General features: G+C 37.6%; 1 protein-coding gene across 5 annotated transcripts in view; it reads left to right on the forward strand.

The window, feature by feature from the left end:
- MAP3K2 (mitogen-activated protein kinase kinase kinase 2) overlaps nucleotides 1-13357 on the forward strand; it is a 57022-nt gene that overhangs the window by 28087 nt on the left and 15578 nt on the right. For 4 of the 5 annotated variants that reach the window (XM_026078026.1, XM_026078022.1, XM_026078025.1 and 1 more), the window contains 7 exons: nucleotides 363-476; nucleotides 1106-1205; nucleotides 2122-2252; nucleotides 5817-5896; nucleotides 8775-8842; nucleotides 11311-11406; nucleotides 12049-12255. In XM_026078026.1, the coding sequence (XP_025933811.1) occupies nucleotides 363-476; nucleotides 1106-1205; nucleotides 2122-2252; nucleotides 5817-5896; nucleotides 8775-8842; nucleotides 11311-11406; nucleotides 12049-12255 (796 nt within the window). The remainder of the gene's footprint in view (nucleotides 1-362; nucleotides 477-1105; nucleotides 1206-2121; nucleotides 2253-5816; nucleotides 5897-8774; nucleotides 8843-11310; nucleotides 11407-12048; nucleotides 12256-13357) is intronic. The other variant, XM_026078024.1, reaches the window with a different exon arrangement.

Consider the following 13357-nt stretch of genomic DNA (forward strand, 5'->3'; position numbering starts at 1 on the left):
CATACTTTTCATATACTTGCAATAACTTTGAGGATGGAAAATACCTTGATGCTGTTGCACGTTTTTCTGAAACTGTAGAAAATTAAGCTGTAATATGCAACACGGTTGTTTCCTCATTGTGAAGGCTTGTTCCACAATGCTGTACTCTTTGAAGGCAGAATTAAGGTTGTGCTTTAGACTTTTTTTCCTGGTACATTTTGGTGGTAACTTGACACATCGTTAATAAATTTTATTTTCAAGTTATTGGGAATGAAAGGAAAGATAGCATCAATTCATTTGTTCCCCCTGCTCTTGACTTCCTGTTTTCTTTCTTGTATCCCGTTTAAGATGTCTTTTTTCTCTCTCTCTGTTTCTTTTTGTAGCTTGTGATTCCATTAAGCACACAGGATGACCTAGACAAAGCTGTTGAACTGCTTGACCGTAGTGTTCACATGAAGAGTCTCAAGATACTGCTTGTAATACATGGAAATGCACAGGTATGATTTGGCATTCTAAATGTGTCTCTTCTCAATTTTCAGATGAAAATTTAATTTGTGTCCTTTGTTAAAGATGACATTTTTCTGCCTGAAAATATTAGAGATTGCTTCTTCAGTTTTCCTTATGCATGTATTAGTATTTTATATTGAGTCAGATTTAACTTTTCCTAAATACCATTCTTCTCTTTGTGTATGCCCTCCCTACAGTGGAAGAAAAGTGTTCCTTACTAGAATGATGATGTGATACAAATTTGAGAAGTGCATGGGGAATTTTAAGCAATTATTGTTGTTTGAAACCTTTTTTTAAGTGAGATTTCAGGTGCCACTCCTCTGTGGAAAGGTAAATGTTGTAGAAAGCAGCAACGGTGGTCTGTAGCCTAAATAACATTATTTTGGTATTATCTAACACACCATAGTCATAGTACTGATAGGGTTCTGAATACTAGCACATAATGAACAATTGTCTTTAAACTTTATGAACGAGCTACTAAAATATATCAATTTTGGTATAAATTGTCTAGCTTTCTTTCAACTGCTTGAAAAAAAGGATGCTTTGCATGAAGCTTTTACAAATTTGTTAAGTATTTTTATTGTCAGGATCACAGTTTGTAATATATACTCATTTTTAGGCACCCAGTGTAAATAATGTGGAACCCTTGCCCTCACTGGAAGATTTAGATAATACAGTGTTTGGTGTGACAGAAAGGAAAAGGCGGCTTTCTGTAATAGGTAAGCTATATGTTCCAGTACCTTTAATTGTAAGAACTTCTCTTTTGTGATATTCTTTATGAAGATCTTGCTCTCAACACAGATTGTTTAAATTTCTCTTGCTCATTATTGACTCTTGATACTATAGAGTCTACGCTCTGAAATGCTGTTGCAGTGAATATCTACTTTTAAGAATCAAAAGTGGTTTAGATGTGTAGTATAAAAAACTAAAAAAAGATCCACAGGAAATAAATCTATGTAGAATTGTTTGAGTTAACTGACTGGTTAATTTTATATTCCCTACTGTTCATCTAAATTTTATGATTCTTTTCTAGCATATCTTCATATCCTAAAAAGTTAATGTTAATACTACCATTTGTTTTCAGATACAGGAATGAGTTACCAAACAAATCTGTTTGTTTATATGGCATTATGTTTTTGATAGGTATGAGACTTTCATTTTTTTTAATCTTGGTGTGCAAACTTTTATTTAAGATACTTTTTTGGTAGTGGTACAACCTTTTTTCATGTTCTCAAGTTGGCATAATGTTAACTTCCAAATTTAATTAAGAAACTAGAGAGTTTAACAAACAATTTTTTCAGCCTATTTAATTTATTGTACATTTATAATAAATACAGGTATTCATGCTTTGGAGACATAGCATGCTACAAAGAAAAGTTGAAGTGTCTCAAGACTTGGAAAGAATTAGTTGACATGGGAAAAGAGTGGGTGTGTTTTTGTTTTGCTCTCAAGCTTTCATAATTCCTGGATTACAGGTGTTAAATGTTATATGTAAGTCTCGTATTGAACAGACATTTGGGAAATATCTAAAGGAAAAAGTGATCCAAGCAGGCTCAGGGCCTATGAAGCATTTGAATAAAGCCTCTACGTTTTGTGTTAGTGAAGGGATTCTTACTACCCCTTTTCTTTTAAAAGGCTCTAATACTCGCGATAGGAGTTCACCTCCCCCAGGATACATTCCAGATGAGCTGCATCAGGTCGCCCGAAATGGGTCCTTTACCAGTATCAACAGTGAGGGTGAATTCATTCCAGAAAGTATGGATCAGGTACGTGTATGACTTATCAAAATTAAAGTTCTTTGAGTGAGATTGATTGATGAAATACTAGCCGTCCTTCTGTTGGGAAGAGTTTGCAGAATGGCTAAGAAAGTGAAGTGTTAAAAATCTAGTATCGTTTTAGGATGACGCTGGTGTATTGGAAAGGTGATCTGAAATAAATATAATGCTRTTGAAGGACAGTTTGGAAGTTCTGTGCATAGTTTTGAATAGTCATCTGAGCAAACAGAGCATGACACGCAGTGCACGTTTTAGGGGATCACAAACGGAATATGAATTGTTGATGTGATATTCCTTTTGGAAAAGGCAAACATCATATTGGACTGTATAAGCAGTAGTACTGTTTGTAAGACACTGATTTTTCTTGCACTGTGTGGCATTGATAAGATCTCTGCTGAATTACTTCGTCTGCTCTTCAGCACTGCTCTTCAAGAAGGATATGGAATTATTAGAAAGAGCAGAAGAAAAAAAGATGAGGTGCAGAAAACATGATCTATGAGAAGAGGTTAAAATAATTATGATTGTTTAGTCTCGTAGAACCTGGTTTGTCTCCTAGTCTTCAAATATTTAAATATGTTGCTGCAAGAAGAAAGATAATATTGCTCTTCATTTTCATGATAGATGAGTTAGCTAGCAATAGGTATAAATTACAGCAAGAGATGTCTAGGTTAGAAAGCACAAAAAAGCTTTCTTCTAATGAGAAAGAAACAAAATTCGTTCCACAACTTAGGTAATCTGTATCAAAGGAGGTTTTAAAAAATAGATGGGACAAGCATCTGTAAGAAGTTATTTGGACTCAGCTGACTGTGTTTTGGGGAAGAGGCAGGGGAGTGGAGATGGGCCTGGTCTAAATAACCTCTGAAGTCCTTTCCACAGTTATGATTTTTGTGTGAGGATCACAAATGCATGGTATTTTATTCCCCTTATCCATGTGCTATATTGGCAGCATATCAGCTTGCTTAGCATTATAAAAATCCTGCTCTCTGAATAGCGATATTCCCCTTAAAAACAGTCAGGAAAAGATGGAGGAATGTAGTGGGTCACAGAATTGGCAATGAAGAAAGAGAGATTTTAAGGAAAGAAAAAATAGCGGTGCTGCATACCCAAATCATTTCAAGTTCTTGTTGACTTTGGCACTTTGTTCACAAATGGCAACAGGCAGTGTTTTTTATGAGTTGAGTAAATGAGACACAGATGATAGAATAAAAATAGAGGCAAAGAGATTGTGCAACTTGTTGCACAATGTAAATGGCCAAGCTGGGAATAGAGCCTGAATCTCCTAACCTCCAGACTGATCACCACATGGTCACATCCAGCCCAGGTCGAGATTCATTCAGAGAAAATGATTCCTTTTGGCCTGGGCAAAGTTGGTTTTGCTCACTGAATGGTCAGACAGACAGATGAGCCCTGAGGCCCAGGATGTCATTCACTCCAGAGTATTTAGGAAATGTGTAATGTGTCATGTAAGCGTCACTGTGTGAGCTGTCAGCGGGGTTTAAACACAGGAATTTTACTTTCATAGGAAGTCAGATGAATTCAGCCTGAGCAGCCATGAGGGTGTTGGGACTCCACATCCTCTGTTCGTTCCCTCCCCCCTAAGTTGCCGCTGCACCTTGGCAAGAGCTGAGCGTGCTGCTTACATCTGTCGAGCCTCCCCGGCACAGCCCGGAAGGGAATTTGGGAGTGGAAGGAGAAGAAAAGAGAATGAATGATGAAGAGACCAAAAACTTCTGCCTGGCAGAGCGTGCCGTGCTGCGATGGCAGCGAGGGGGAGAGGATGGCCACTGCCTCCCGACGGAGCTTTGCTGCCTCTTGGGCCCTCTCGCGCTTGCTGCCGTGGCAAGGCCTCTCCTTGTGCTGCTCCCGGCGGCCTGTCGCAGCTCGGCCACTCGGTCTGTCCTTCCCGCTCTCGCAGCAGCCCCTGCTCCTTCCCGGGGAATGGACGACGGGTTAGACATGGAAGCCAGGGGCTGCCAGTTGGACCATACTGCATTAAGCTGTAGGGGTAATTCATCTGGCAGAACCTGTCAGCTTTTTTTGCCTTTTTGGACCCACTGCTCAACATGAGAAAAGAGAAATATAACTGCTGAACCTACGGTGAATGTTATCCTTCCCTGTATGGAGCTTATTCCATGTGTCTGAATTTGCAGAGTACAAACTTGCTTTCTGGACACTACTTATTAAATAAGTCCTTGATGGGTACTCAACAATGTGTGTTCCCAGAATTTTTAAGATGCAGCACAGACCACAAAAATTGGAGGGGTAAACAGTTAACAGCAACAAACTGTTGTTCAGTTCATGGAAAATAAATAGGTTATGTAATATATTATAAGAAGTTATATATCAGGAAGGAGCTTGTTCTAAGACAACAGATAAGCTTTTCAGTCTGTTTTTGAGAGGTTGGCTGGTTAAATTGACAGGTGTATGCTAGATTCAAGATACACATTCTGTTTCCAGTTCTTCTGAAAAATAACTCTTCAAAATATTTCAAATTCTTTTGCTGCAAATGGAGAGGGGAGTGATGTTTGCCTGTCATTACACTTCAGGCATTAAAGGTGGTAGCGTGCCGAAACAAAATGAATTCAGCCAGCACAAAGAGCTAGTAGTCCAGAGTATTCTCTTCACTACCTACCCACCTTTTTTTTTTTTTTTTGATATTAGAAATTGAGCAACAGAGAAAGTAGCATTGAGTATTATTTTCATTATTTAATGGATCTGGCCTAGAATTTCAGCTTTTATGACTCTTTCAGACTGATAAATGGGAGATTTCACACAGCTCATGAATATTGATTATTAAGTCATCAGAAGTGTTTTAGGAAAAAAATTTGGCTTCAGTGCTTTTTGTAAACTCCAGTTTCAGATGAAATTTTTATTTTAATTGAAATGGAGGATTTTAGTTTGGATGAAAAGGAAGAGCGTTTATAAATTTTATGCATTCTCCCTCTTTCTCCTTTCATTTTCTGTTCAGTTTTACTTCCTGCACAACTCGTTTGGAGTCTTAGAGATAATTGTTTAGAAGCTTCTCAGGGTATTCTATTTCTGATGTTTTCTGTAACTTAGTTGGCCAAACTTAAATCACTGCAGAGATGATATAAGTTGCCTCCATGACACTCTTTGTCATATTTGAAGTTCATTCTTCAGTGCTGACAACACTTTTTTTCAAAATACTGTCAAAATTTATCACTGTCAAAATATCCTTTAGAGGTCTTATTTTTGTTATTTTTTTAAGCTACTCTTATTCAGGTATTGCTACGTATTAAAAGAGACTACAGAGTATGCAGGAAGAATGTAGCAGTATAACTTAATTTCCAGAGCATGGTAAAGAATGAAATACCCTAATTATATTCTAGTTAGGTGAGAGAAAAGTGACAGAATCCGTTCAGCAAAAAGGACTGCATGTAATGCAGGTTCAATGACAGCAGCTAACTTTTTGTTGGCTCTTGTAACTGATATAGTTTTGTTGTATTAGCAGTTTTAAAGCAAGACCCTTAAAGCATTTCAAAAAACAAAAACTTGAACTTGGTGGTCTCTCTCTCTCTTTTTGTTATTTATTAGATGCTGGATCCATTGTCTTTGAGTAGTCCTGAAAATTCTGGTTCGGGAAGCTGTCCCTCACTTGACAGCCCTTTAGATGGGTAAGAATTACTTAGATTCATTATTTATTTTACTAGATTGCTTAATGTACCAATTGTAACATATAATAACTCTTCAGTGACAACTTTTACTGACCTTCTTCCAGAAATTCGTCTGTAAGTTACAGAACATTTAGAAAAGCGTATTGAAACTTAATTGCTTACTAATGCATGGAAAAGAGATGTAGCTTCGCTTCTCCCCCCCCCAAAAAAAAAAAAAAAAAGATTTAAACTTGAAACACAGAACTTTAGACTTCAGGTCCTACAACAGCATACTAAAAATTTTTACTAAATTTGCCAGACTTGCTTTTATATTATGATCCCTAGCAGTGAGCAGCCTAATTAGATTTACATTTCATAGATACTGCTGTTTGGCTTCTGGTAGGTCAGGCAAATAACTGAGTGTTATGTTGTGCAGATTGACTACTTGTTTATTTAATACAGGTAAATGAATAATACTGCTAATCAAGTATTTGTATTTAATTAGTTGAGAGGTAAAAAGTTATATATCATTGCCTGTGGCGATTAGTCTGAGCTATAGGATTGCTATTAGTATACATTTTTTGAATGTTACAGGTTTTCTTGCCTACAAATATATTGCAGATACATTTGAACATCTTACAGATTGATTTTTTTTTTTTTTTTTTTGCTGTTTAAAGCAGGATACTCACTGTCAGAGATGAATTTTGCAGAAGAAATAAACAGATAACTAGTTGTCATAAGCTTGCTTAGATTAGGTGTTCAGAATGGCAATCACTAAACTTGAGTTAAACTCTTTGTTCAAAACATGGTATGTACAAATATATACTTCTGAACTTTAACTCCACCAGTCTGGAGTTGGATGGTTGTTCCACGTGTTGTATCAGTCATATATGCAGAACAGCCAGTTACAGTTGAGGTAAATTTTCCTTCTCCTAACTTTTGTGTTTGGAGGAGATCACTGTGGATGAATTTCTTCCAGACATGCTGCAAAGTTCATCTTTCCTAGCAAGCATTTAGAGATGGTTTAGGGTCCCTATATGGAGGGGCAGGAGACTGCAGGGTAGATTTGGTAGGCCCTTACAGTGTGTTTTGGGGAAGGTATTTCTCTTCTGTGGGACAGTATGTAAACTGGGTTTGGAAACTTTAAATTAGAATATGGACACATTTTGTGATCTTTTAAAAGTATTTTTGTTTTGAGTGGTGAGGAGTATAGCTAAACATCAGACGAATCACCTCAAGACCTGTTGGTCTTCATCTGTTTGCGTGTGCAAAGAAGCAACAGCAACATTTCCCTAAACCAGAAACGGAGCTGAGCCAGAATAACCTTTTGCTGCAAGACACTGGTTTCCAGATGCTTTGTGACCGTAATGCTTGGGACTCCACATGTGTTAGAATTGCAAGCTTTCATGTCAAGGAATGCTTAGCTCTCTAGGAAGCCAGCATATTGGACACTGTGAAAAAAGAACGTGATATTATTGCATACTGGCTAGTGTCGTAGGAGTTTAGATACCTAATTTGTTATATTTTACAGACTGGAGTAGCTCCTTTTTGAGTAAAACATGCCAGATCTTTTTTTTTTTTAATGGAGTACATGGTTGATTAGAAACAAAACATTAAATGAAAAGTAGTTCTTAAAGTTTTGACCCAGAAGCTGATTTTACAGTAAAACTTGTCTTGCATATATCCATTTTTCTAGAATAAAGAGGTTTAGCAAGTGGCTTATTTTGATAATATATTATAAGTTTCGTAGAGATAATACACTAGGTACTTCTAGCTTCCATAGTACCTTTTCATTTGAGAATGTGTGATTTGAGGACACAAACACATTTGGTATTATTTATAAGTTTTTGAGTTAAATAATATATTTCCATTTCACAAACAAAAGAATAACAGGCATGAAAAATATTTTGCAGCTGGAGCATACTAGGTTATACATGGTAGTTAGATGGGATAAAAATTCTGCCGCTTGCCAAATTTTGTTTTTTGTGAGGTTGTGGTGAGTAGAAAGGAAGAAGGGGAAGCAAAGCAATCCTAATTCAATTTATAATGTTTCCCCTTCAAAACCTTTTCTGTTCCCTCCTCCCCCTTAATTTGTCCCATCTACTTAGTCTGCATTATTCCCCCCCCCCCCGCAGCCCCTCCATTCAGATACTTCCTACGAGAGTGTAGGTTTTGTGTCTCTGTTTAACTTCTGTTACCTCGTAGAGAAATTCTTACCAGAAAAAGGAGGCTGCTGGTTTGGTGTGCTTATGGAAATACACTGTAATGGGTTGTTCTGTCTGACTGGCAAATCCCATCTATTCCTTTTGATAGTTGGGAGTTATGTAACAGCGACTGTAGGTAGGAGATAATGTGATCGCATAGGAAGACAAAAATTCTTCACCATTCACCATTCTGTGACTGAGTGAAATTGCTCTCTTAGTCCTATGAGTTTTATGAAGAGAAGAAGAAATACTTTGAGAAATGTTAAAAGGCTCTGCATTTCCTTGGTTAAGCTTTGTCAAGAATCTGTGTGCTGTGTAAGAGATTTTGCCAATATATAAATCTTGGTATTTAGCTATGAAGGTGTTAAACATAGCAATGCTCCTAAGTGGCTTTACCTGTGATAACACATTTTTATTAATACCATTGCTCAGTAACACAGTCTGCTCTATTAATATGTATAGCTCAAACAGCAAGCTTTTCCATTGTTACTGATCTTCAGTTATTATTGATACCTACTAGATTTGATTTGATTTTTTTTTTTTAACTTAGGTTCTGTGTCTGTAAACAGGTGCGGCAACTTGTATAGCACTAAACTTTTATCAGTCATAAGTAACTAGACAGTAAGACTAAATGTTTTGAATACTTCATTAGATTAACAGCAGTTTTTAGATGCTGTATGTTTTTACACTTCTAGAGACAACTACCCCAAATCTCGGATGCCAAGAGCACAGAGCTATCCAGATAATCATCAGGAGTTCTCAGGTAGGCAAAATCCCTGAACGTACTAGCTTTCCAAAATACAATCTCTTGCAAGTAATAGGGCTTAGAGAGAGAGCTCACATGGAGAGGTAACATACTGCACAAACATAATATGGTAGTAAACAATCCAAATACCAGTTACATACAATAAAAGATGCCATGAAGGATAAGATCTTTCCTTGCAAACTCTTTCTTTTTAGCTCATCACATGTATAGCACTGCTGCTAGTATGTATAATATAACATACTTGTCTCTCTGAAAACAACAAGTGATGCAGTGGGTAAAGGCACTCAACTGTGAGTCAGACTGGACTGTAACGTCTGTCCCTAAACTATTGCATAACCTTGGTTAATTTATTTAATGTTGGAGCCTCCATTTTCTCCTCTGTGAAATGAGAATCATTTTTAAGTGCTCATGATTGCTGTAATGGAAAGTACTGCAAAGTGAAAGGCTGAAGGAGGAGTGTGTGCTGGGCCTATAAATTAATCAATCGTCACCACTAATGTTGTTTTCATACCGTAATCTGGCATGAATCCAAATTGTTGTGCATGGTTCAGGATACCAACTGCAATGAGTAACCTTGAAAGTGTTTTGAGGTGTCTTTTGTGGACATGCCTTGAAATAAAGTTATACTACTGAACAATAATTAGCTTCCAATGAATATAGGGTGTTTTGGGGGTATTTTTTTGGATTGCTCTATATTTTAAGGCTTCTTTTTATGTTGTTTATGAAACTTTATCCACATAATCATGCAACTGTAATGTTTTTCTTTCAAGGATTCTAGAGAACTAGGATTCTAGAGTCTTAACAGACTACATCACTCTTAAAAGAATAACTATGTTTAAATAACATTTACGTTGTAGGGATAAACACCAAAAATATGGGAAATGTCAGAAAACAGTTTGCCTTTGGTAATCTTAATTTAGCCTATTTGTGTTTATTCATCATGCTAACTTTTTAACTAAGATCATACAAGAGTGTTCTTCTGGATGCTGCTGCTGCTGCCTGGTGCAGGATGCCCTTGTTTGTTAATGATGGGATAGACAGCGATCACTTAATAAGTACATACTCAATGCCTGTCCTCATCAGTTGGTGTGTAACAAAAACAGAGCAGCATGTAGAATCAGAACAGATGTCCATCTGGCCTAATCTTCTTTCTGCTGCCGCAACCRCTGTCAGGCTTCCTTACACAAGCCAGTAATACTCCTTCTTCAGAATGTATTCCTAGAGATGTTAGGCTTTAGGGCTTTGCCAAATGCAGGACGCTCCTTTGTGCTTTGATGGGTGTTTCTTCCATGAATTTGTCCAGTCCTCCTTTGAACCTGTATAAGTTTGGGGGTTTTGGGGGGGGGGGGGTTTGTTTGCTTTTTTTTTTTTAAGCATCCCCAATGTCTTGTGGAAAGAAGCTGTACAGCTCATTGTGTGTTGTATGAAGTGTTATATCCCTCGTGATTTTTATAGACGTCTCATGTCACTCCTTAAGCTATTGCTCTTTTAGGCTATAGAGGCCTACATGCCTTACAGAGAAGCAATTTTGTATCTTTGATCATCTTTGCACTTTTTAATCTTTTCCAGTGTTACTAAATCCTTCTTTAAAATGGAGTAGACAAAAACTTTGTTCAGTATATCCTCATAATTTATAGTGTTTAATTTGCTTCTCAGCCAATGCTCAGCGTTGAGCTGATGTTTTCTTGGAATTCTTTATCACAACATTTAACACTAGTCTACCCTGGATTTCATCTGCCATTTTAACAGCCAATCACTTAGATTCTTCAGGTCTTTCTGGAATCCCTCTGTTGGCTTTATTGCTCTGAATAACATTGTCACCTCACTGTTCATTGTTCTGTCCAGAAAATTCAGGCTTAATTAGACTGTGTGAGTTGTTGCCCAGATCCTTGTGAAACTGTTGACCATTCACTCCTATCCTGTGTGCTTATCTTCTAACCAAATACTTATCTGTGAAGGACTTTCCCCTTTATCTTATGATTATTTTTCTTCTTTAATAGGTTTTTAAAGGAGGACCTATTGAGTGTGTTTTAGTAGTTCAGGCTGCATTGACTCTTTGCCAGTATATCATATTTATGTATCTTTTATTCTTTGTAATAGTTTCTGCCAATTTTCTTGCTAATGAACTGTAACTTCCCAGAATTTCCCTACAAATTATTTTTAAAATTGGAGTTATTAGCCATGCAGCAGTCCTCTGATACTCTTTTAAACAAAAGATTACAAATCACACTTGAGCTATTGAATTCTTGAGATTCTTTAGGACTTTTGTATGAATATCCCTTATTTCTTGTGATTTGTTAGCGTTCTGTGAATTTGCTCTATAATCTTTTTTGCTCTGACACTTCACTTTGAAATGTATCCTCTGATATGTTGCCCATGTTGAGACTTATAATACAAAACTGATTTATTCCATATTCTTTCATCATGTTTTTAATTTTGAAATATATTTTCTTTTTATTTTCTAGTAGAGTATGATATCCCAATATTTGAGAAATTTGGAAAGGGTGGGACTTATCCCCGAAGATACCATATTTCATACCATCAACAAGACTACAATGATGGTAAGAGTTCTTCTTAATTAACCTATTAAGCATCTGGTTGTAATTAATGTCTTTGAAGATCAATGTCCTTTTTTATTCTAGTGCTGTAGTCATCTTTGAATCATCTGTGGGKTTTTTTGTTGTATTTTGKTTTTTTTAAGTGGTCATTCTATTGATTCTAACTGTGGATATTTCTCTGCTTTCGATTCTTATTCCTTCACAGGGTGAAGATGCCAGCCTGGTTATCACTGGAATGTAAACATAACTCTTTCTCCCCTTTTTATCAGGAGTTTATACATTGTAATAGAGCAATAAGAATGGAAGCAGTTCTGAAGCCAGCAGTGCATCTTCCCTCTTCCTACCCCCCCCAAAATTCGTGTGTCAGTTAAAAAAAAAAAAAAAAAGGGGGGGTGGGGACAGTTCGTGGATTTGTTCTGAAATTTAATTGCTCCTAATTTTGGTCACTTAAGCCCGCTTATGATTCAGTCTAGTACTTAGATATATCTGTGATAAATGCCTGTTTTCTTCTAGTTGGAAATTATATCATATCATATGTTGTGGAAGATTTGAATTAYGTGCAATTCATTAAGTGTATGCATACATATGTTTGCATAGTAGTTATTTTTCATGATGTTAACACCATGGTGTTGTATATCATTGAAGGTCGTAAAACTTTTCCAAGAGCCAGAAGGACTCAGGGAAACAGCTTCCGGTCACCAGTTAGTTTCAGTCCCACTGATCACTCACTGAGCACGAGTAGCGGGAGCAGCGTCTTTACACCAGAATATGAAGAGAACAGAATGAGGAGAAGGGGAAGCGATATAGACAATCCTACCTTGTCAGTCATGGACATCAGCCCACCCAGTCGCTGTAAGYTAAAGCATTTTGTGAACTCTGCAATAAAAACTCTTTTATCACCTTCCAAGTATCACAGAATTGCAGAATGATTAAGGTTGGAAGAGACCTCTGGTGATCTAGTCCAACCCCCCTGCTCAAGCAGGGTCACCTAGAGCATGTTGCCCAGGACCCTGTCCAGGTGGGTTTTGAATATCTCCAGAGAAGGAGACTCCACCAGCTCTCTGGGCAACCTGTTCCAGTGCTCAGTCACCCTCACAGTAAAGAATTTTTTCCTCATGTTCAGATGGAACTTCCTRTGTTTCRGTTTGTGCCCATTGCCTCTTGTCTGTCCTGTTGCTGGGTACCACTGAAAAGAGTCTGGCCCCATCCTCTTGACACCCTCCCTTCAGATATCTGTATACATTGATAAGATCCCCCCTCAGTCTTCTCTTCTCCAGGCTAAACAGGCCCAGCTCTCTCAGCCTTTCCTCATAWRAGAGATRCTCCAGTCCCCTAATCATCTTCGTAGCCCTCCTCTGGACTCTCTCCAGTAGCTCCATGTGTCTCTTGTACTGGGGAGCCCAAAACTGGACACAGTACTCCAGATGTGGCCTCAGCAGGGCTGAGTAGAGGGAAAGGATCACCTCCCTCGACCTGCTGGCAACACTCTTCCTAATGCACCCCAGGATGCCATTGGCCTTCTTGGCCAYAAGGGCACATTGGTGGCTGATGCTTAACTTGGTGTCCACCAGCACTCCCAGGTCCTTCTCGGCAGAGCTGCTTTCCAGCAGGTCAGCCCCCACCCTGTACTGGTGCATGGGGTTATGCCTCCCTAGGTGAATCATGTCAAAACCAAACACATCATCAGAATACATGCAATTGAATAATATGTTTCATCTCTCTAATAGGAAAAGGTCAAGACTATATTTTCAAGCAATTTTTTTTTGCTTATTGTGCCAACCTTCATGTAGATTTTCACATGGAATTTACATCTGTGATAACAAATCACTAAAAAGACAATTTCTGATGATATATTAGACTATTGAGAACCCAAGAATTGTCACATAGGATGCGATTAAAGTTTATTTTTGCTCATGTTAGTCAACTTTTCCAGTAAACTGTAGTCTCTAGTTGG

The sequence above is a fragment of the Apteryx rowi genome, unplaced genomic scaffold (assembly GCF_003343035.1).
Source record: "Apteryx rowi isolate R43461 unplaced genomic scaffold, aptRow1 scaffold_47, whole genome shotgun sequence".
In the NCBI taxonomy this organism is placed as follows: domain Eukaryota; kingdom Metazoa; phylum Chordata; class Aves; order Apterygiformes; family Apterygidae; genus Apteryx; species Apteryx rowi.